The sequence below is a fragment of the Ruditapes philippinarum genome, unplaced genomic scaffold, assembly GCF_026571515.1.
Source record: "Ruditapes philippinarum isolate M1 unplaced genomic scaffold, ASM2657151v2 ctg761_1_1_1_1, whole genome shotgun sequence".
Taxonomy (NCBI): domain Eukaryota; kingdom Metazoa; phylum Mollusca; class Bivalvia; order Venerida; family Veneridae; genus Ruditapes; species Ruditapes philippinarum.
The window spans coordinates 148,943-173,653 of record NW_026865114.1 but is presented as its reverse complement, the minus strand read 5'-3'; the positions used below and the strand labels follow the sequence as shown (position 1 = coordinate 173,653).

The following is a 24,711-nucleotide window of genomic DNA, read 5'->3' as shown; positions in this document are numbered from 1 at the left end:
TAGGGCAGAATCACTTTTCGATTTTCTTTAAAAAAAAAAGTTTGAATTATATACCTGTTTAAAAAGTTGAAAACTTACCATGCGATTGACCTAATTACGCATTCACATCTGGTGTTATACTTCACAAATACTTTTTACCGATGTACAGTTTTGAGATCCATATGGGGTTCCACCGGTGACTATTTAATTTTGTAATGAATAGCCTCCCTTTAATTGTAAAAATAGATAAAAAGTTTTAAAAAAGAAATTTATGTAGGTAACTTTCTCTTTTTTTATATCGAACAACATTAAACTTATATGTAAAAATTCAATTATTACCATTATTGGTAGGGTTTTTTAAAAATTTGTAGTGTGTAAAGAATAATGAATATTTAGTTTAAATATGAATTTCAACCATTTGTAAATTGACGGAAAAGTAATCCCTATATATCATATGTGTCGTCTTATGATAGATTTATTTTGAAAGGCCTCTAATTCGGCCTGACTAAATAGAGAGAAGTTAAACACCGCTATTATTGAACGAATTTAATATAATTATATTGTATCATAGTTTGGGGATCTTTCTGTTGAAAATGTGTCCGAGTTAAATCGTATGCATTACATTCACAGTGCGTTAACTGGAGTGCAGGTATTAGTTTCCCGCACTCCAGAGCATGCCCAGCGATTGGCTCATTTTTGCTGGGGTTTACTTATTTTGACGGCAGATGGTGGTGTTGTTGGTAGTTTTCACTCCAGATCACGACAGTGAGCCACATTGAATTCACCAGAGCACAGTTCAACCACCGCATCGTTCCTGGGCAGGCTGTCAAGCAGTTTACCAGTACTAGTTGCTTTCACTTTTGCAAGGAACTGAAACTTCTGTACATGCCAGAGCAGAGGTACAGTGTGAATGACCGTAGAAATATTTCATGATCAATCACAACGAATGTGACCTGTGCCGTCCGGGAATCGAACTCGGGTCGCCCAATTCACAGTCCAACGCTCTACCTATTGAGCTTACCGGACGGCTTTGTGACGGCAGAGAAAGGGAAAGCGAAATAAATATCATATTTTCTGGGGTTTCATATTGTGTCAAAGGGAACGTGTCTTTATTCGGCTGCAAAGCAGACTGAAAAAGTCGCATGATTTACTGCGGAATGACGAGTATGAATTTTTTTTGCCTCACTTAAGTGAACGTTTATGTATGTAGATCTATATATAATTATGCTTCTAAAACAATTTTCACAATCGAAGAATATGTAATATATGTACTGCAAATAGTTATACGCATTGTAAGTAATCATTAATATATACGCATTCATTTCTTATTGAAAAATTTGACTTAGACTTTATCACGGGGGAGGAAGTGTTACACGAGGGATGGAGTTCTTATGATATCTTGTCAAGGAGTTCTTGTGCTAACTGTCACGGATTTCGTCGGTAAACCATTGTATATACTGCAAAAACACTTGTCAAAAATGATAATTTTCATCTTTAAAAAGTTTTAGATGCTTAATTAAAATTTAATGATTAAGCTTGCCTTACATATTGTATTATGTGTCAAAAACTAATTCATAGTCCATTTTTCATCGCCTCTTGCTTAAAATCTGGAAGTTTTGAGTAAAATTTCCAATGATTTGCCAATTCGCAAGTATTGACCTGTTTATTTCAAGTCTTCATCCTTGCCATACATAATTACCATATATAATGCAAAATTGCAAACATAAAGCCCCGGCTAACAAATTTATACCCGATTTTTCAAATGTCCCGGAGTTCTTGTGATAACTCAAAATATGTCCTAGAGTTCTTTTAATTGTTACTGCCAATGAGTTTCTTGTGCTCAATCACGTCGCGTTTTAGCATTTTTTTATTATTTAATATGGTTGTAAATCATTATGAAATGTAGTACGCTCGTTTTTTGCACAAGAATGAGGATATAATTTATTATGTTGGTTTTGAGTGTATAATAGTTAAAGAGAAATTACTGAGATATCTTATCCCCGTTTCTTTTTTATGGTATTTTTGCTGACACAGATTTCGAAGAATGGAAAAAGGATTGATGTAAAGCATTGACTTTCTCAAGTATGGTGTCTTTATATATGTATATTTTTCTGCCGATGTTTGATGGGTATTTCCCGTATGTAATCTTAGTGGACGAAACTCTGTTAATTTTGCTGTAATTGATAACAAAAATATATTTTAGTCAAACTGATTTCGCTCGAACCCGAAGGGACTTGCAAATTTGTTCAAGAGATTTGTAGTTATAAAGCCAACCGCAGTTGAGTTTTTATCATATTATCGTACTGTTTGGAAACATAGGTTTGAAGAAATTATCCTAGTTTTATTATACATGTACTTCTTTATTATGGTATAAAATGAAAAAAATTACTTAGCCCTTAGATAAGCGTTGTACCACTATATATATTAATTACCTGCTTAAGAAAGATGGTTGAGAACAACGAGTAAGTTTTGAGACATTTCTGTTTTGTGGCTGCCGCTGATTCAATCTTTACTGTAGATGATAGCCTATCACCTGTTTATCCTTTGCAGACACTCGATCAAGGCCAACATTTTAACACATTTTTGTGCAAAATCCCCCCCCCCCCCAAACCCACTCTACAACTCTCCTTCCTCTCAATACCATGTAAACTGCAGTATTTTTTCATTTGAGTCATGTTTTAATATTTGGTTTATGCTTTTAATTCAATTTCCTTCATTTCCCACAAAAAAATAAAAAATCTAACACCTATGTTTAATGTAAAGATAACTCTAGCTGTCCTGTTGAACGTGGGGGTCATGTATAACCTCCCTTTAAATGTGACAGTAAACAATAACATGGAAATAACTCAAAAACAGTTTCAGTAATTTCTTTATTCAGTCTTAAAAATCTATAAAAAGATATAATAATTTTTACTTTCATAACCATAGCCATAACCTTTTTAAAGTTTACATAAGATTATTGTTATACTTATTTAGTTTATAACTCAAAGTTCACATTCATTCTTCCGACCAACTAGGTGACTCCTATTATACATTATCCCCGCAAGCAACTTTGATAATGTTAATTTTGAAAGCCCGTGATAAACGGTGCTGAACAACTGTGCTCGAATATGAAATATAACAGCGACAGACACATTATCATTGGACCACACTGGAAATAAGGGCTTACCCTTTTTTGTGTTATGTGAATGTCATGGTTTTTGTGCTCCTCTCACTCCATGTGTTATATAACCATGTTAATACATTATGCCAAAATAAATCTTACCTTAAAATAAACATAAAGTAGATATGTTATGTTCAAAATTCTATACACTACTAGTATAGGTGATCACAACATGAACAAAAAGTGTCATTAAAAAACTGTCATTCTTTTTTTTGTGTTTTTTTTTTTGGGGGGGGGGGGGCTTTTAATGAATAAACCAACTGTACTTGACCCATAATAGGAACGCATCCTCCCATACATAGTTTATTCATTCTTTTATTCAATTTTGACATATTCAGTAAGAAATTCAATTTATTTCTGTGATTAAAACATTTTACTCAAGGATGAGCAAAGTACATATCTAAGTTAGTGACGCAACAATAATTCCGTCGCTTGTGACTCTGGTCACTTAAATTTAATCGCTTGCCCATTTCTGCCGCAAGTTTAAAAAACATCAGGTACATGTACTTCAGAATTTCTGATATTTTAATGCGCTGAATGGATATAATTAAGTAACCCCTGGAGTCTGAAATAATGCGTGGATGAATAGACGCCAACTCACTAATCGGAACATCTCGACTTTTATTAATAATAACTCCGAAGACTGACGGAAAGGGTCGAAAAGTTGCGATTGGCCAACTCAAATGATCAGTAAACTTAAGATCTGGAAGAGAAGTTATTTTGTCCCCAAGATCAGAAGTTATTCTGTCCCAGTTCAGATGTACGACGATATAACTGTTCAACAATTTGTTTACACATTTTACCAACCATGTACGAAGTATATTGTATGCTTATGACCGTCCCTCCGCGCTTAAAGGCAAAATATGCACCTTTTACCTCTCGAGTGCAGACCCCGGACATGCTACCAGCCATGCCCTTAAAAAGTAAATTATGAAAAATAAGGTGGTGATAATTTCTTCCCTCGCAGTTTCCATAGAGTATTTATATGCCAAAGAAATAAATTTTGAGCCAAAAGAAGGCCACTGTGCAGCGGTCATTGAGCACCATACGGTACAGAAACCTTTGTCAATAATGAAAGAACTTAATATACATGTAGTCCTAATAAGGACTCCGTCTCTTCGTACTAGTGGCTCACGCATCCATTAGTGCCCTTCTTCGTCGTCCCTGTCTACTTTGTAGGGTCATTCCCTTTTCTTCAGCCAGGACATCAACAGCTGGTTCGTAGATTTCGATAGAAGCTTAACTCCCCGACAAGGTACAGGTTAGTTTGACATCTAGGATCTGCCAAAATCTCGGATCGTTAAAACGTACCAGTCAACATGTCCGTTCAGCCAAACTCCAAATCTTCTGCCGATGCCGCGTGCCTCACCACGATGGGCATTTTACCGAGGGGTGAGAGAGTTTACCAACCAAACATGTTTACTACGTACTAACTTTTTATTGGTAGCGCAACAACAGTCTTTTATTCGGGTGCAAAGCAGCCGAGTCTTTAATCGCATGATTTACTGCGGAATGGTGGACTTAATTATGCGAGTACATGTAAAAAGAAATTATTGCAAAGTAAATAAAAACATATTCACATGCATATGCTAAACATTTTGGTTCCCATTTTTTGTTTTCATTTAAATTTATTGCAAAAACATTGGTTATTTACATTTTTGTCCTTTCGACAAATAATATTTCCTTATCTCCACACATAAGAAGAAGAAGAAGAAGAAGAAGAAGAAAAAAGAAGACGAAAAGGGAGAGAAAGAGAGAGAGAGAGAGGGGGGGAGAGAAAGAAAGAATAATAATATAATAATTAATGATTGTCATGCTGACGATGATAAGGACGATGATGTTGATCGATATTTTTGTTTCATCTATCTTTGAGTACTGCCAACCCCTCTCGCGAGTGTTATAAGCAGGAATAGTGCGCGTCGGGTGTGTAAGTGAAAGTAAAAACCTGAAAATGAACATCAGGACAGTGATAGACATTGAAAACTTCTAGTCATTGTTAAAATGTTTTATAAGTAAGGATGAAAGAAAGATTTAAAAGTAAAAACATAACAAATCAACTAATACTGTATCCTAACTACTGCCTGTTTGTATTGATCTAGATCAGGCAGGGTGACAATGTTCCTTGGGAGCTGGTTCCAAAGTGTGAGGAAAACGAGAACTTATGGTAATCTGATGTAACCTGTATTTTCCTAAGAGAGAGGGGATGCATATGTCTAGTAAGCCTAGATGGAGTCTTAATGTAGGTTGGATGGCTCATGGCTACTAGATTATGGCAAATTTTAAAAAAACATAATAAGTCTAAAGTCTTGTCTGCGATGCTCGAGAGAACGCCAGCCAAGATCTTTCTGCATGGCTGTAACTGATGACAAGGGGGAGTAATCTTGTTTTACCCAGCGTATCGCTCGTCTTTGGACCATCTCGTTTTTTGGACGTTTGACTGTGTGTAGGGGCTCCAAACAGTTGATGCATATTCTAGCTGGGGTCTTACTAGTCTAGGATTTATAAGCTAGTTGTTCTACTTTTTCATTTTTTGTATTGATATTTCGTTTTATGAATCCTTGGGTTTTATTTGCATTTGATGTAATTTTTTAGATGTGTGTGTTGTAGTTTAGGTCTGCGGACAAGTCAAGGCCAAGGTATTTTGAGCTACATGTAGGAACTGATATCGATGTTAAAGCTTGACCATGAAGGAAGTACTTGTTTTGTTTTTAGTGATGTGAAAGACTTGACATTTTGAGGGGTTGAATTCCATGTCCCACTCCCTTTCCAAGATTTGCATCTTATTGAGATCCTCCTGTAGGGATTGCGAGCCTGAGGACGAGTTTATAGTAATGTAAACCACAGTGTCATCTGCAAAGAGGCGAATTTGAGACTTGGAGAAAGAAGCTGGAAGTTCATTAATATAGATCAGAAAGCAGAGTGGGCCAAGAACAGAGCCTTGAGGGACGCCAGAATTTACGGGGACTTGTGTAGAGTGTTCATCATCCAGTATAACAGTTTGGCTTAGACCTGTCAGGAAGAAACATGTCCAATTGGGAATTTGTGTGGAGACACCGTTTTCTTGAAGGGTAAGAAGTAGTTTACGATGATTTACTTTATCAAAGGCTTTACTAAAGTCAAGGAGAATACAAGATCTGTTTGTTTGTTTCATGAAGGCTGGGACATAAGATAACCATCTTATGTCCCAGACGAAGGTAACATGTTTACAAATGTACAAAAGTAAGAAAGAAAGCTGAAATATATTTTTAAAAAGAATTAATATATTAATATAGTACAGTAATTAACAAAGAGAAATACGCTACCCAAATATCCATACCCCTCGCGAAAAAAAGCATACAAAAGTTTACGGTAAGAAACCTAGTGAAGACGACAACGATACAGATTCCCAGCCGTGAACTGTATTCGTCATTAGTTTAGCCCTACAGTTATAACTTCCGGCTTTTGGAAAGTAGACGTGGAATCAATAATCTTGCAGTAAAATGATAGTTTTCCGTTAGATAGAGGTAACTATGTTGCATATTTGGATCTGATGAGTTAAGTTTAATTAAGAAGCTATTTTGCTATTTTTCTTCAGTATTGTTGCTTTCGCAGAACAGTGTTTATTTCTGCATCGAAAAAATCTGGTATAATTTTGCAAGAAGAAAAAAAATATTTTGAATGAGTAGAATCTAGATCTAGAAGGTAAGGAGTGTATAACTATATCATAAAATAGAGAAAATACATTTATTCTATTATGACTCTTCACCAAGATGAAAAGCGTTTTCTGACCATAGAAGATTTTCACTTTAGTAAACCGTTTCTACTAAAAAAATGAAGGAAATTGATATAGATGTATGGTGCTTGGCTAGTCCAATATATTAGACGTTACAGGCTTGTTATAGTTTTTGTCGGTCTAGCCTGACGTCTAATAGTTATTGCTCAAAAACGCGTAGCATCATAAAAAAATCAAAAAATGTCTATTGTCTTGCCTTTCAAGCTTTATTCAAAAGATTATCATATTTTCTTTCAATTCTATGCTCAATCATACACAAAAACTGTCAAACGATGTACTTATCAATTTAAAATAAAATATAAACATCAATCTATTTTTGTCTATCAGCCATACTGGTTAAGCAAGGTGCTTTACAGATTGATTCCAAATTTTTAAACGGAAAAATATATTCGAACACACTGACGGTGCATGGGCAATTATTTCGTTAAAAAAATATTCCGTTAGATTGTTCTGACTCAGTTAAACGCTTGCATTTGAATAAGCCAATCAGATTTCGCGCACTTTACGGCCGCCATTTGTTTATCGGCTGTAAAAGGAATTGAAATACATGAGAGGATTTAATCGTGATTTTTCGGATGTGACAGTTTAATTATTTTGACAAAAGGTATTTATTTTTTAGTTTTGTTCATAAATAGGTCAAAAAATATGTAAATACACGCTGTCTTCATTGTTTTTTGTTCCGCCCGATTTTCTGGCGGAACATGCTATGGGTTTTTGAGCAATTTCGATATGACGTTGCTTTGCCCAGAAGCAAAAATATCTCAAAGCGACGTCATATTTATAGGACTAGGTGCTTGGCAAGCAATTTGCAGACTGAGAGACAAACAAAAAACGTGAAATATTGAAGCATTATCAATCTGTGATATAAATTGTCATCATGTCTTTATTTTAGTCATCACAAATACAAGCTTATGGTCTTCAGCATACCAGTTTTTATAACTATAAGTAGGAAGTGGCTAGCTGTAAGGGCCCGTACGGCTAGCCAAATGTTCTAGCCGTATGTGAGTTTAGTGCGACTAGCAAGGACACACTGTATTGGCTAGCTGTACATCATTTTTTCAAAATTATATGGAAGTCGAAAATGCATATGTTATTTTATGACTTTAAGCGAGGATTTTAACCAAGAAACAGCAATTGTCTCTGTATGTTAATTTTTAGAGATTTAAATCGCCTTGTTGGCTACAGTAAAAAAAGTACGAATATCGATCTTTGTCATCTCAAGACGTTGAGAGAAAATAGCATTTGGTAGCATTTAATAACATCAATTGAAATAGTTTACAAAATTTTGATGATAATCCTATTTTGTTTTATTAAGTTTAATTTTCGACACCTTTAAAATGAAACAAAAATCAAGCCGAAAAATATTGTTGTTGGGCTCTGATAATTGCGTCAATTACCGATGGTTTAGAAGTTTGTTAATATAAGGAAAGTTTGCATGTTCCGTGAAACGCATTTTAAAATTCTATTGTCAGTCCCTGAGTAGGCTTTAAATAAAGGCTTATTAATTGATTGTGCTTTTATGTTCGATATTTATCTACTGTATTTGAAAATTATACAATTATTTTTGCTTTTCACCGTTTTTTTTTTTTAATGTTCTTTATATTTATTCCACTCCGATCATTATTTATTCGATCCATGTGCTTAATTAACAAAAATTCATCTTTCATACAAATAAAACAACAAATCATAATCATGTCAGGCACAAAATAACATATGCATGTTCAACTTCCATATAATTTTGAAAAGTGCCGTACGGCTAAACAGTACAGTGAGTCCTGGCTAGTGGTACGTGACTCATGTACGGTTAGAACCTTTGGCTAGCACGGCTAGCCACTTCCTTATAAGTAACAGGACAGGTATGCTGAAGATAACTTTAGGAAAAGTCCACCAAAAATCTTGCCTGAATTCTTGCACGTATATGTTCATGAAGCACTTTATAAAGTAAACTGAAGCATAAGCTGATTAATGTATATAATGCCAAGTATATAAAAAATTAATACGGAACATGAGGTTGAATGATGTTGAAGTACCAACTAGTTTCAAACAAGGTTTTATTAAGCCTTTAAGGTATACTTATTATGGTTAGGTTTCATAATACTTATAAGTTTCAACTTTAATGCCACATCAGATGAAAGAAAAAATGTTTAAAAAGCGGGTTATGAAGTTTTGGAAGCCAGAAGGAAAGAAATACAACAAACAAAAAGAAAGTATATCTTACTATGATTATTTCTCAATAACTTCTGAATATTAAATTCAGGGTTTAAGCTTGCCATTTTTGTTTATGTGCTTAATTTTTATGTAAAAGGGTAAAAACTTATGAAACATGTTCAGTTATGCTGGTATTGATGAGGTTATCATTTTCCATTACATTTACAGTACTGTATTTGCTGGATGTCTATGTCAGTGCATGACAGACAAGAATATTGACCAAAATTTATTAAATGAACAACTGTCTTAACTTGTTAAATTAAAGTGAGTATTCTAATTTTTTTTGATTGTTTTTTGCCCAAGCTTAATGTAATAAATTACATGGTTCATAAAGTCACTTATATTTTATGGATTATTTTTTGAATTTTAACTTCCCTGTTAAACTATTTTTTATTAAAAAATTATTTAAATCTTTCTAAATGATATTGTAATTCAATGTTTACACTTGGTAAGATTTATTTTCATTTGAGAATAAATCCTTTATCAATGAATATTTTTTTATTTATACATGAATTTATCCAATGGGAGCTTGATAAACTTTGTAAAATAGATCTATAGTTCATTTATCAATTGTTTCCAGAGTGGTTTTTAACATGTTTGAAACTTTACACATTACTAAACATGCTGTTTTATATTTGCTTTACAAGGCAAAGATTACAAGATGGTCAGCAGATTGAGACTACAGTATTGCAAGATTGTCCTCGCCACATCATTGGTCTGGTTCCTCCTCGATGTCGTCCTTCTTATGTATTATACAGACTGTGCCACAAATGCCGCAACAGATTGCAACACTAATCATAAGGTCAAGGATAAAAAGGCGGATTCTGGCTCGTTACTTCAGAGGATTTTACCAAAAGGTTGGTCTTATTTTGCATGATGGGATAGCTTTGGTGATTAAGGATGTGTGTAGTATATATATTAGAAATAGATGCCTGAATTGTGACTTTGTTTTCTTCATTTACTTTATGTTTCAAACAGTTATATTTTAAAATGAATTAAAGAAGCTTGTTTCTCAGGACATTTTTCTGTTTTACAAATTTTAGTAGAACTAATTTTGCGCAGTGTTATTTAAAATTGTATATGTTTAATTTTCTTACCAACAGAAATAAATTTCTGTGGACAAGAAACATAAAATGCATGCATGGAAAAATGTTTTATTTTCTGGCTGATTTTGTTTTGTTACAAGCTTTCATTATTTTTTAATATTACGATTGCAAACCTACTGTTGTTAAAGTTGTATGAGTGTTTATAACGGCCACACATATGCCATTTATTTTATTCACAGGATTTAATATTTCATACTCCAATTTTCTGTTTTAAGTGACTTAAATTAACACTTCTTTTCTAGTCCTTAAGGGATCTTTCTGCCAGTTTGCTATGACATCTTCAATGTGCATGTACATGCAGCTTAGATAATTTTCTTGCTGCACCTAAAATAAAGGAGGAATTTTGCTGTGTCAAAAACAAATGTTATATATGGAAAAAAAACTGTGATAATTCCTTTTTTTGTATATAATACTATCTTTGTAAGTAGGTTGGGTTTGACTGTGTGGGATAAACTAATTATAGAATTATATTGATATCTGCAGCTCAGTAATTATGAGGCCATTGACTCTATTTTATATTGTATTTTCATGTTTATGAAGGTGTTACTGCAGCCAATATGTCTACACATATTCATTATATATTTGGTAGTTTGATCAACATTATTGTTAATTACAGCTACCATGAAAAGATAATTTCAATACTGGTTACTTGTCTCACCTCAACTGTAATCTTAACCATTGCCAAGATAAATATCTTAAATTAACTTGTCCATCTTTCAATCTGGACAAAACCTTTCATCATATCTTGGGGAAAGTTTCAGAAATGTTATTGACAGTTAAAGCAAACAGTGCAGATCATGATAAGACAGCACTGGGGTGCCGCAAAATCTTCACAAGTGACTTTTGTAATATCTTTCATCACCATCAGTCTAAGATTTAAATGTGAACTTGCAGCAAAACAAGTAAACAATATTTTACTTAAACATGATCTATTTAGATAGATCTGTAAGTGCAAGGTTTGTCGAGCTTCGAGCTAGCTTATAGATAATTAAGTGAATAATTGTCACACATTGTTAACTATTGAAAGGGTGTAAGAATATAGATTGGTCAGATATGTATGATAAAAATACAAAATATACAATCACTGTGTCTACATACGCTTATAGTGGTCTCTAAAGAGAGTGTTAGTAAAACATGGCTCCTTTATTACATGCTTGCAAATAATTATTTAAGTATATTATACACTTGTTGTAAATTAATTATTTTTGTTGCTATGCTACGCAGAGCCTGTTGCCCCCGTAGAAACCAACAAGCGAGCCAAGTATGAAATTCCGACCAAATATAAAATTCCACCAAAAGAACCAGTGTTAAACAAGGGTAAAAGGCCAGGTATAGCAAGAATACATTGCTTTGTAATGCTGCTAGTGATTGCACACCCCACCCACCTTATTCTGCTGGTTTTGGCTTGGGAATGGCTTACATCAGTTTTTGCTAGAGTATGGAGATGTTTTAAAATCTCTTAGGGTTTTTTAACTTGTATTAATAGTTAAATACTAGTACGGCTTACAAATGAGCTGGGCTGTTCATTGGCTGGCTTGGCATAGACAGGTTTTTGATAGTCTTTAACTGTTTAGAGATATATATTATGAAACCCCCCCCCCCCCACATAAATGAATAAAACAAAGGTGGGATATCAATCTGAGAATTATTGATAAAAGCTATGTTTCTGATGAAACCTTTAAAGTTTTAATAGTGGCATTGTGACAGACATGTAGCTGCATAGCATTATGAATAATACATCTAAAATTAAAATGGAACTTTGATATGCTAATTTATTAAACATGTTAATAATTCAGATTGTTCTTGATAGAATATTGCATTTGCATTTTATCAATACATATTGTTTTTATCAGTCAATGTAGGCCACTGTAGTAAATCATTGAACACAGCAGAATTGTAGCAGATTCTCGTTAAGTTTGTAATATCTCGTCCTGATGACATCCCTCGGGTAAAGTTGTAGGAAAATTTCATTCCATAGTGTACAATGGAGACATATAAAATCCCATATAAATATCAGTTTATAAACATGAGGCTTCATGTAAGTCATTTGTGCTGCATTTCTTGATATAAATTATTTAAACGCTTTTACATGACTTATCATTACTTAAAGACATAAAATAAATGAGACTAAGAAAGTTGATGATAAAGGAAGCATGTTGCCAGCCTTATACCTTATAAATAACTCCAACTCCATTTCTTAGACAATATGGGCTGGGGGGCATGGTGTGAATAAGTTGTAACACCAAATATAATATAAATATATGTCGTTTGATTTTCAACTGTTTTGCCACCTTAGGTTCCTCGGAATGAAAAATTCTTTCTCACACTTAATTTTATGCCAGAAATCATCCAAAATCACAGGTCATTTGTACAAGTACATGTAACTATATTCAGTATTCAATATGAACAATACAATCATGTATAAGAAAATATGGTGCGTAATGGGTTAAATTTCTTAGGAAGTAATTAACATCATGTGACGAAATGTTATATTATAAGCTGCAATAAAGGATATAATAGGGCATTAGTATGAAGAAATAAATGAAATATAACAATTATTCTAAAATTATGTTGACATTTACATGAAAAGGGCTATAAATGGGGTAATGAATGTTGCAACATGTGTGTGTTAATTTTCAAACATCTGCAGACGAGACTGTAACAATCAGTCATAGTTAAAACAATAAGAGCAGTGTGAGTTGTCCTTCAATTGTTTTTTACTCTAGTTATAGTTGGCATTATTTTTTATACCATTGTGCAGTTTATAAATAATTTTCCTCAGTTAATGTTATTTTCTTTTTATATGCCCGAAAGAATTTCGGGCATATTATGTTATACCCCCTGGCGTCCGTCTGTCCGTCTGTTAGCAATTTGGTTTCCGGAGCATAACTTAAGTTCCATTTGGCCCACAGTATTCAAACTTCATAGGATAATTGCCCATATTGAGTAGAAGACCCCTATTGATTTTGGGGTCACAAGGTCAAAGGTCAAGGTCACTATTAGCTAAATACTGAAAATGGTTTCCGGAGCATAACTTAAGTTCCATTTGACCCACAGTATTCAAACTTCATAAGATGATTGCCCATATTGGGTAGAAGACCCCTATTGATTTTCGGGTCACAAGGTCAAAGGTCAAGGTCACTATTAGCTAAATACTGAAAATGGTTTCCAGAGCATAACTTGAGTTCCATTTGACCCACAGTATTCAAACTTCATAGGATGTTTGTCTATATTAAGTAGAAGACCCCTATTGATTTTGGGGTCACAATGTCAAAGGTCAAGGTCACTATTAGCTTAATACTGAAAATGGTTTCCGGACCATAACTTAAGTTCCATTTGGCCCACAGTATTCAAACTTCATAGGGTGATTGCCCATATTGGGTAGAAGACCCCTATCGATTTTAGGGTCACAAGGTCAAAGGTCAAGGTCACTATTAGCGAAATACTGAAAATGGTTTCCGGAGCATAACTTACATTGTAAGTTCCATTTGGCCCACAGTATTCAAACTTCATAGGATGATTGTCCATATTGGGTAAAAAACCCCTATTGATTTTAGAGTCACAAGGTTAAAGGTCAAGGTCACTATTAGCTAAATACGTAAAATGGTTTCCGAAGCATAACTTAAGTTCCATTTGACCCACAGTATTCAAACTTCATAGGATGATTGTCCATATTGGGTAGAAGACCCCTATTGAGTTTGGGGTCACAAGGTCAAAGGTCAAGGGCACTATTAGCTTAATACTGAAAATGGTTTCCGTAACATAACCTAAGTTCCATTTGGCCCACAGTATTCAAACTTCATAGGATGATTGTTCATATTGGGTAGAAGACCGCTATAGATTTTGGGGTCACAAGGTCAAAGGTCAAGGGATTACTATCACCTTTAAACTGGAAACAGTTTTCGCTCAATAACTCAAGTATTAATCGAACTACAGCTGTAAAATTTTATAGGATTAACAGCTTTATACCCCTGACGTCTTGGTGTCCATCCGTTGTATCATTTTTACTTACAAGATAACAACTTGATGGTGGTGCTTTGAAAACAGCAACTGTATATATACATGAATGTTCTTCAGCTATAAAGGAGGATTGCTTTTTGAAGGAGGTAATACTGTATTTAATTCCCATGTCTTCCTCACTAAAAGAAAGACTACTTTCGGGCATATAATGCTCCGCCTAGCGGTGCTCTTGTTTATGGTTTGTAGGGATGGAGTTACTCTTGACCATTAGACTAGCTAAGAAGCATATATACATATATGTGTGTATAAAATATATAATTATGTTTATTTCAGTGATTTCCTCAATTTAATAATTTTTCTATAATTTTTAGTTTGTTTGTTTTTGAAAAAAAGTAAAGCTCCTGAATAATATTACAATTTATGTATGTAAAGCAAAAGTTAAGATGTGAACTTAAATCACATTGTGCTTTCTACTGATATAATGATAATTGTCTGATTCAGGTACATTGTAGTAAGATGTTTTTAAGTGTGTGAAAATATCTTTTATTATAAGTTAGAGATACCCCTTTAATAATTTGATTTGAACAATCTCTTTGAATAACCAGCTGCTGAATGTCGTAAATGAACTTGTCCAGCCTCCATAGTTGGAACTGTTCATTATCAATTTTGGGGTTATTAAGCAGGGCCTTTCTTGCCAAAATAAATTGTTTTAATCACTCACTGCACTTTTATTTATTGAATGTCTAGTTTAGAAACTATGAATTTCTTTTCACATTCTGGTATATAGCTGTAATAGTTTACTAGCAACTTGCTTACATTGTGGAGGTTAAAATTAAACCTGGTAGATCGGCCTTCCAGGTCAGTCACAATTTTAGGATTTTTCCCCAGGATATATACGTATAATGAACTTAAAATTTTTTGGCAGAAACATAAAGAAAACTGACTATTTCTATAGAATCAAGAAAGAAAATATATGGCAGCATGTATTTTTATATACTTTAAAGTTTTTGGTGATTAAAAATATTTTGTTAAAATAATTGAAATTAATGAATTATATAAAAAAATACCATTTGAAATTAATGAATTATATAAAGAAATACCATAATGTTGGCAAGTTGCTACGCAGAAGAGAAAACTAGATTAGAAAACTATCTGAAATGATATGACAACTTCTTTCCAGATGAAGAACTTGGAAGCGATTTCTATAAAGCTTATTGTAGTGTAGTAGATAATGCTAGTTCTAGAAACCCCTGTTATAAACCTGAAGTAAGTGACATGCTAGAAATCAAGGAGTTAATTAAAAACTTCAAAAATCTAAACAACAGTGTGATCAAACATTTAAGTGACAATGAAGTTAGAATAGATAAGAAGCTCGAAGAATTTGAAGCAATAGTTGGTGAAGATGTAAGAGAAGCAGAGAAGAAAGTGATTAAAAATTTGGACAGTCTAGCATCGAACGTAGAAACTAGGATTAAGTTAAGGGAGCAAGAAATAGATGGTAGTTTAAGACTTTCTGTTAAAGAAGTTGAAGGAAGTCTTAAAGTGTTTGAAAAAGAAGTTGAAAGTTATATGAGAGGGGTTGTTAAAAATATTGATGATAATATTTCAAATCGAGAAAACGAAAGTATGGGTAAGATGACTCAGTATATCCAGGCCGTAGAAGAGAACATGCAAAACCTTGTTGTAAAGGTGCATTCTAACATTGGTGCAATGCTAAAAGAAGTAAGTGACAATGTTCAACAGAGTTTTACCAATTCTGTGATGGACAAAGGTGAAAGTTTCTCTTGGGGAGCAGAAATGGGACTTTCTGAAGGTAAATTAATTAGCACCGAGATTGTAAAGTCTGGTGGTGATATAACTGACAAACCATTCCTCAGTATTGAAGATGAAATCAATAATAAGGAGATGGAAATGGCAAGTGCTATTTCTGTTGAAGTAAGAGATCAACTAAGTCGTCTAGAAATTGAGCAACAACAAACTGATGATAGCATTTGGCTGGCTGTTGCTTGCGAGAGAGGGGAAGAGTGCCGTAAACCAAATTGGCTCGGACCCGAGTACGACTACATATATGATACAAACTACTACCAGTCCAAGAATATTGGTAAAAGATAACTGTGGGAATCATTATAAGTGGTGGTAACCTGGGATTATGAGTTTTCTGCGGACAGCTTTGATAAAAGGGGGAGGTGAAGCTACACACATTTTGGTTTTTTATTTCCCCTGCGGCTGATTACATATACATTGTATTTAAGAAATGTAATTATAAAAGTATTGACAAATAATCTCCAATTCAGAAAAAAAAGCTTTTGTTATTTTATTTCTTGTTTTCTAACTTAGATTTGTCTTGAAATGTAATTCAAGTTGTTGAGAACAGACTTATATTTTCTGGATTCATTTTGGTTTGGAGATTATTGTCATACTGGGATTCAACCCCATTAGTTTAGCATGATGGTTTGTTACCCTATCCCTTGGTATTATTTGTATAATTATATAGTATTTAAATTACCTTTTTAGCTCGACTATTCGATAAGAATAAGTAGAGCTATTGTAGTCACCCGAGCGTCGGCGTCAGTGTCAGCGTCGGCGTCTGCGTCGGCGTAACCACTTATGTTAAAGTTTTTGTAATAGTTTTAATATTTTCAAAGTCCATTGACATATGGCTTTGAAACTTTGCACACTTGTTCACCATCATTACCCCAACCTGTAAACAGGAGGAGGTAACTGTATCAAGCATTTTGACAGAATTATGCCCCTTTTTCGACTTAGAATTTACGTTAAAGTTTTTGTAATAGTTCAAATATTTTCAAAGTCCATTGACATATGGCTTTGAAACTTTGCACACTTGTTCACCATCATTACCCCAACCTGTAAACAGGAGGAGGTAACTGTATCAAGCATTTTGACAGAATTATGCTCCTTTTTCGACTTAGAATTTACGTTAAAGTTTTTGTAATAGTTCAAATATATTCAAAGTTCATTGACATATGTCTTTGAAACTTTGCACACTTGTTCACCATCATTACCCCAACCTGTAAACAGGAGGAGGTATCTGTATCAAGCATTTTTTTACTATCAAGCACTAAGAATAGTCGAGCGTTGCTGTCCTACCGACAGCTCTTGTTTCATTTCAGCATACAATTGATCCAGCTTGTTGATGGTTGTTGTATATTATTTTCTGTCAATTAAGTTAAAGTTCCTTCTGTAACATTTGTAACATTTATAGTGGTGGCATGGCTGAGTGGTAGACTTTACTCTCATTGTCTAGTAATTTCTTAGTACTGATTAATTCAAGGAATGAATTTGAAAGTCACTGTTCCAGTAAGCTTATTATAAACTTCCAAGACAATTAAACAAAAATCAATCCAGTATAAACTAACATAGATAAATGTTTTACATTTAACTTTTTTCCCAGTTGAATTCGAACAATGAACTTGTCCTGTTTTAGATTTGGAAACATATCATTATTTAAGGGAGTAAATTTAAAGCAGCATGCCTGCAGATTCATGTTAATTTCCATGAAAATTTTGAAATTTGTATTTAAAAGGAAAAAAGAACAAAGAAAGTTAAAATTTGCACATTGCAATATGGTATTTACAATCCACTTAAATAACCAAAAAGAGGTCAAAACATGCATTAATAGCCCTTACTGCATTATAGTCACACAGTAAAGTATGGTAATAAATACTGCAATTTCAGTCATTAATTGCACATTACTTGTACATTATTACTTAAATATTGAATCGTTTTTCTTTTCCTAATATCTTGGAACATTTTAAGTATGAGTTTCTTGAAATATTTAGGCTCAGCTGGCGGCATGCTGCTTTATGCATCAACATTTACTCAAACAGAAAAATCTAATTAGTACAGTGTCTATTGTGTCGCTGCACTGAATAAAAGTCTTAATTTGACTCTCTACTGGTAGCACTTTAAACATAAACATGTTCATTTAAATAATAGTCCTGAAAGGATATTCATAAATTAACAGTTAATACAATATTTAACAGTTAATACAATTTCTACAAAAGTACAGGACTTATTTTTTTTTACAAAAAAACATAGAGTAAATTAAATTTTGTGAATGTCAACTTAAACAAAATGTTAACTTTTACATGTTTTAACATTGTAATTTTTCATTGTAATTTATTAAAATGCAACTTTCCAAAAATAGCAAAAAAGATGTCAAAAACATGGGTTTTAAGGTCAATGATAAAACTGTTGATAGGACAGGCTATTTTTATTATATTTAGACTATGTGATGATTATGTGGTCGTTTGAATATACATTCAGGTTAAAATTTGTGTAAATATTACTAAATAAGACTTGAATGTCTTAATTAATTGCAGTAGGAAGGTGTTTTTTCTTTTCCATGGTTATGATTATTGTTTAATTGTTGTTTTTGACAAACAAGGTGTAAGCTTTGATGTATATTTACGGCCTGCCCTAAGGGATATTTTACTTGTGTAGAGAAAACAAATATTTTACTTTTAACTCTGGAGTATTATTTTTATATGTACATAATATTGAATAATATTGACTTAAAACATACATAATTGTATGTAAGGGGCCACAGTGGCCTGATGGCTAAGTTAACTGAGACAAAATCACTTGTACCTTTTATCTCACTGGGCACGACTCTTGTAGCAGACTTTTTCATGTCAGGAAGCTATCCTGTGGTAGTTTAATGTCACAGCTTGATGATCTAATTTGTTAATTCCTTACATCCTGCTTAATATCTAAAATGGACTGGTCCATCTTTAAATCTGAACACGGACATTCCTAATTTTTAAGGGAAACAATTCAATGTACTGACAGAAAAACCAAACAGTGCAGACCATGATGAGACAACAAGTATGTGGTGCACTGATTACATCCAGTATATTTTGTACTTGTCAGCAGTCAAAATTGTTAATATCTATGTTAATTTTGTTTTAAGCTTTAAAAAATGGTTGACGATTAAGGTTACTAGAACAAAGTAGTTTATAAAGAATTAAAAAAAGTAGACTAAATTAATGCACTGTAAAGAAATATTTTTCCCTTAAAATATGTTTTGTTAACTTTGCTTTTTCATTATTAAAAAAAAACACCCAAAAACATTATTTTTTATTATGTTATTATTGTTTTGTTTTTTTTACATTTTTTTCTGCTATTAAATACAATACATAATTGTGTCCACCTTAATGAAAAGCAATAAATAATGCCTGGCTGACAGTTTTGACACACAAATATATTTACCTGTCAATACATTAACAAGTTAATGACCAGTGGCCGGACACTTAAATGTATGTCACACCTTTCACAACTGGAACATTACATCAATCTGTATGTTGATCATAATTGGTCAGATGCTTGCCCATATAACTCAGACAGAGTGCGAGACTTGTAATCTCAACATTGTGGGTTTGATTCCCCTGCTAGGATACTAAAATTGCTAATCAGTCTGTATCTGTGTCTTGCACTATCCTCAAAAAATCTAAAATGACTAATACTTTACTGGAGGACTCACACATATAGGCAACCTGTGCTGTGTATAAATAACCTCAGTACAGTTAATTGGTTCTCAGTAATTGGAATAGTGAAAGTTCAGACTTATAACTACTTGCTGATTGCTGCTTTGGGTTTGAATCCTGACAGGCTTTTAGGTTTTTCATCAAAATCAGATCTTCATTTTACCATGTTACAATTTACTTTGTGGCTGAGGGGTTGCCTTTAAGGGCTGAGGCATCAGAATTACCCAGCTGTGGCATCAGAATAACCCTTCTTGATGTAAGAGATGACTAATTACGAGAGTTTATGCCTTTCTCTAAGCCTAAGCTCCAGCAGGTGAGGTGTTTTTGACCCCTGGTGTTGCTTTAAGTTTGTAACACCTAAGGTTAGCCAAAATCATCTTTTGTATTTTGAAGCCAAATGACCTAAATAGTAAGCAATTAAGCATCTTTCCTGGTTCAGTGCCATATGACCTAAATTGTGTTGGTGTGCCATAAAACCATTAAAGAAACAAATTGCTCAGTTAGGATATGATTTTAATGATATTGGTTAAGAACATCAATTATAAATGGATTAAGACATTTTGATTATGACATTTAAACAACATTATTATAGGAGCACATTATAATCTAGATATATCCCTGTTGAAATAAAAGATTAATGGACGCATCATAATCTTCCTTATAAAAGTTAAATGAATAATTACATAACTCGTAAAATATATGTAAATTAAGCAGCTATTTTTGTTTGTTTAGTACAGTTAAAGTTAAAACTTAAATAAAGGTGTTGTGTAAATTTAGTGAAGTGTCTCAGAATAGGGCTTGAAAATGTTTGTTTAATTTAGAAATTTGTGTAGATTATAAAGTTTTAAAGGTTACTTAAAGGTAATAATCACTCAATAAAAAGAAAATGTTCAGGTCGTCCTTCAGATATGACGCTTTACAACAGATATCATATTGAATTGTTGAAAATATAACCATGTTGGTGTATGGATCTGATACTTTATAAGATAATAATGCTTCAAAAACTGTTTCAAAGTTGAAATAGCATTTATGTTTTGGGGGACTGTAATATTTTCTATTTAAAATTAGTCAAAATAATCATACAATCTAAGTTTCAAAGCTGTTAAATTAATCTATTGGCAGAAAAAATGCTACATCAAGCTATATCAAAACCATTGCTATCTGTAATAGCACTTATTTACTAGTATATGACCCTATAAACAAAAGTAAATTACTATTATTACACTAAATAGCTTGATGGAAGATTTTATATCATTTTATGGGTTACCTCAGGTCAGTGAATTTGATCAGTGGGTGGGGTAAGACAATTTATCATTTTTAGTAATTATCTATACTTGGCGAGTTATTTACATATAGCCAGGGGGATGTGATTTAATGATGACATGTATATAATTGTATTTGGAATGGTGATCATTATCTATAGTATATGACCCAATATGTTGTGGGTGGTGTATTGCATTGTGGGTAATTTTGAGAAAAAAAATTTAGTGCAAAATTTGCAGATGAAATTGAAAGACAGATGTCTCCTACATTGATATATTTTAATGCTTATAAAGTTGTTAAAGAAGTTCAATATTTATTTTTGTGACAAAGAAAAGAATTTTAAAAAGAAAATAAAAATATTTGAATTTTAGCTTAAATCTTGTGTATAAGTATACAATGTATTTAAATTGACAAAAGGATAAAAGGCTTTAAGCTATTAAAAAGGTCAAGACAGCTGACATGCATTTCAAAACAAGAGCCTTCCTATCTATTTAATTTATCATTTCATTAATATTTAGAGTGACACTGCTGAGATTTTTTGACATAGCAAGTCTGAAAATAATTTTTTCCGAGATTTGTGTACTATTTGATCATTTTCCCTGTAAGCTCTAATAAATGGCCCCTGCTAAAGAAGGGGATAAAAAGCCCCTGAAAGACAATTGTTCAAGAACCAGTGGGACAGGCTTAAAAAGAGTGTTTTATATATATGATGTTAAAACTTTGAGTTGTTTAAAAAAGATTGATCAGTAAAACAGCAATGAATTTAAGCCATATTTCACACAAAATCCAAATCAATTGATAAATATTTTATTTGATTTTAGATAGGCTTTTAAGATTTAAAGCTGTCTTTGATTTACATTTTATGGAGATCTAAACTATGAGTTTGTGAACATTGATTGTATTTTAGTTGAAATGTTAGTGCCTGTAATTCTTATTTATTTACATTTTATTGCAATTAAATGGTATTGAATCTATTCAGCCTAGATGTTGTTTTTTTTTTTCAGCTTAAATTGTCCATTCACAACTTAAAATGCAGACACTTTAAGAAGCTTAAATGTATGGTTTACAGAAAATATTTAATGAATAGTCAATGTAATTTATTTTTGTATTAATTTTGTTGAAATCAAACAATATTTGGTGATGTTATTTCATTCAGCATTTTATTTTTCAGATTCATATTTTACATGTTACAAATTATATAACCTCTAATTTTGATCATAATATGGCAAGAGAGTGGTAGACACTGTGTCAAAATTGTAATAAATTATGATGCATTAGAAATATTAAATTGAGGGAAAGCCTCTTGTTTAAAATGACAAATCTCCATGTTAAATTTAACATTATAATTATTTCATTACAGTTTTACAATATGTATTTAAAATTCATAAACTTTATTATGCTTTTAATTATTAGCATTATTTAACCTTTTTCTGTTGAAATGTCTTTCTTAACGTAAATAGAACTGTTTATATGTTAACATACTTAATCTTATTAGTATTTTCCCATCTAAATTTGCTAAATTAAATTTATTTGGCTTGCTTTTGATCTTTGAAATTTCTATTGATAATTTGAATTTTAGGGATCATTTATTACTTAAGATCGAGAATCTAGTTTAACTGAATGGCTGTGCAGCCTGGCTTACCTCTTACAATATTAGTGTCAGAACTATGTTGTGTGTTACTATCATAGATAATTAATGAATAATAATTTAAAGTTAACAACATGTTAATTTATATTTACAGGTTTATTAGGTCGGCCGAGCATGCCGGGTGACATGGGGAAGGCAGTGGTTATACCTGCAAACATGGAGGGGGAATCAAAGGAGAAATTTAAAATCCACCAATTTAACCTTGTTGCCAGTGATCTGATGTCATTGAATAGATCTCTTCCTGATTACAGAATACCAGGGTATAGTTGTTAGAATATGCATAATTTATGTTAAAATACACTTAACTTAATGATAATAAATGCCCAACTTATGATAAAATATGCTCAGCTTATGTGAGGCTTATGATAAGTTATTTATCACAATGTATGTCTGCTGACAAACCTACAGACCGGACCATTTAAACTGAATTGCAACTTAGTGAAGTTTCCATTTCATGAAAAAGAAAAAACCCGCAAATTTAAGGTAAAAGAAAACGTAAACAATAGGGCAGTTGAGTGGTGTCTCTGGTCATGTAGATGAGGTCATTTATTTCAACCCAATTGCCCCTCACCACTGTGGGTTCAAATCTTGCCAGAGACTTTTGATTCTTTCATGTGAAGAGGCTATCCAGGTAGCTTACTGAATGTTGATGGTTCTACTCTGGTGCCCGTTCTTGCCTAAAATAATTTACTGAATGTTGATGGTTCTACTCTGGTGCCCGTTCTTGCCTGAAATAATGCACAGAGGGACACATTAGGTCTTCTCCACTGGTCACACTGGAAATGCGGCATGCGACCTCTTCTGTGTTGGTGTAATGGTAACAAAAAGAAAAAAAAGAAAGAAAGAAACTTTTAACATTTCTCTTTATTGCTATTATAGATAGAATAAAATTAAAGTTGTCAATGAATGCAGTTTTTGCATAATTATTATAAAGTACTACTACCTTTATCAAAAATCTAAAGATCATTATTATTATGTTGATGAATATATAATTATGTGACTATAAACTTTAAACAGATCTATAAAAATGCACTGTACGTAATGCTAGTATTTGAAAGGAAAACATACTAAAATCAGTTTTTGTCTTTTTTTCAGATGTAGAAATAAAAAGTACCCACCAGTTTCAGTGTTGCCTGACACTAGTGTTGTTATAGTATTTCACAACGAGGCATGGTCCACGTTACTACGTACCGTTCACAGTGTTATAAATAGATCTCCACCAGCTTTACTAAACGAGATTATTCTAGTCGACGATGCCAGCGAAAGAGGTTGGTATAGGGAAAAACATGGCATAAATAATTTTTTTATCGATATATTATATAACAAAACCAGAATAATTTAATTGACTTGAATGTTCGGAAGTTGTAGTATATGATACTATTTTATTTTTTTTTGCATTAAAATAAAAAAAATTAGCACAGCTAGTGAAAGAGTCTGTTTATATTGTTGGATTTTTATACATGAAGCTCTAAAGTAGCCTATCTATGTCAGGTATGTAATTTACGTGACTGATTATGATTCTGCAGTCAAGGAAATAGTCATAAGCTGCCTGCTGGACATAAGCATGGTTCCCTTGTGGCTAAGCGGTTGCCTTTCAGGGTGAAGGCATCAGAATTGCAGCCACTTTATCCATATGTGTGTTTAAGAGGCGACTAAATTGGTTCGAATAACTGGAGTCTATGCATCTTTTAGCTCCAGCAGATAACGTGGTTTTGACCACTGGTGTTGTTTTAAGTTTGTAACACACGAGGTTAGCCAAAATCATCCTTGATGTTTTAGTGTTATATGAACTAAATTTTGTTGGTGCACAACAATCAATCACCATACAATCACCATCATATAAGGAAAAAATAAGCATTTTGTTACTTTCTGTGACTGCTTTTTACCGTATGAACAAATGCCAAATGTTAATGGCTAAAATCTGACATAATATGTTAAGTAATATGTTAAAAGTTACTATGCAAAGAATTTAATAAGTTACAATATTTTCAGGGGAAGGAAGAGGTAGGTATTTTTACATGCAAAAAGTGGGGCCTAATATAAGGCTTTCATGTAGGTGTTAGGCTGTTTTGGCTTTAACCTTCATGTTTAATTATCATTGTGGG

At 32.8% G+C, this 24,711-nt stretch overlaps 1 protein-coding gene across 5 annotated transcripts in view; it reads left to right on the top strand.

The window, feature by feature from the left end:
• Nucleotides 1-6,565: 6,565 nt before the first annotated feature.
• Nucleotides 6,566-24,711, top strand: part of LOC132727892 (polypeptide N-acetylgalactosaminyltransferase 13-like) — a 42,333-nt gene continuing 24,187 nt past the window's right edge. For 2 of the 5 annotated variants that reach the window (XM_060713488.1, XM_060713487.1), the window contains exons 1-7: nucleotides 6,566-6,645; nucleotides 9,291-9,386; nucleotides 9,770-9,979; nucleotides 11,453-11,557; nucleotides 22,701-22,866; nucleotides 23,702-23,874; nucleotides 24,599-24,610. In XM_060713488.1, the coding sequence (XP_060569471.1) occupies nucleotides 9,784-9,979; nucleotides 11,453-11,557; nucleotides 22,701-22,866; nucleotides 23,702-23,874; nucleotides 24,599-24,610 (652 nt within the window). In that variant the 5' untranslated portion in view covers nucleotides 6,566-6,645; nucleotides 9,291-9,386; nucleotides 9,770-9,783. The remainder of the gene's footprint in view (nucleotides 6,646-9,290; nucleotides 9,387-9,769; nucleotides 9,980-11,452; nucleotides 11,558-22,700; nucleotides 22,867-23,701; nucleotides 23,875-24,598; nucleotides 24,611-24,711) is intronic. The other 3 variants (XM_060713491.1, XM_060713490.1, XM_060713492.1) reach the window with 3 other exon arrangements.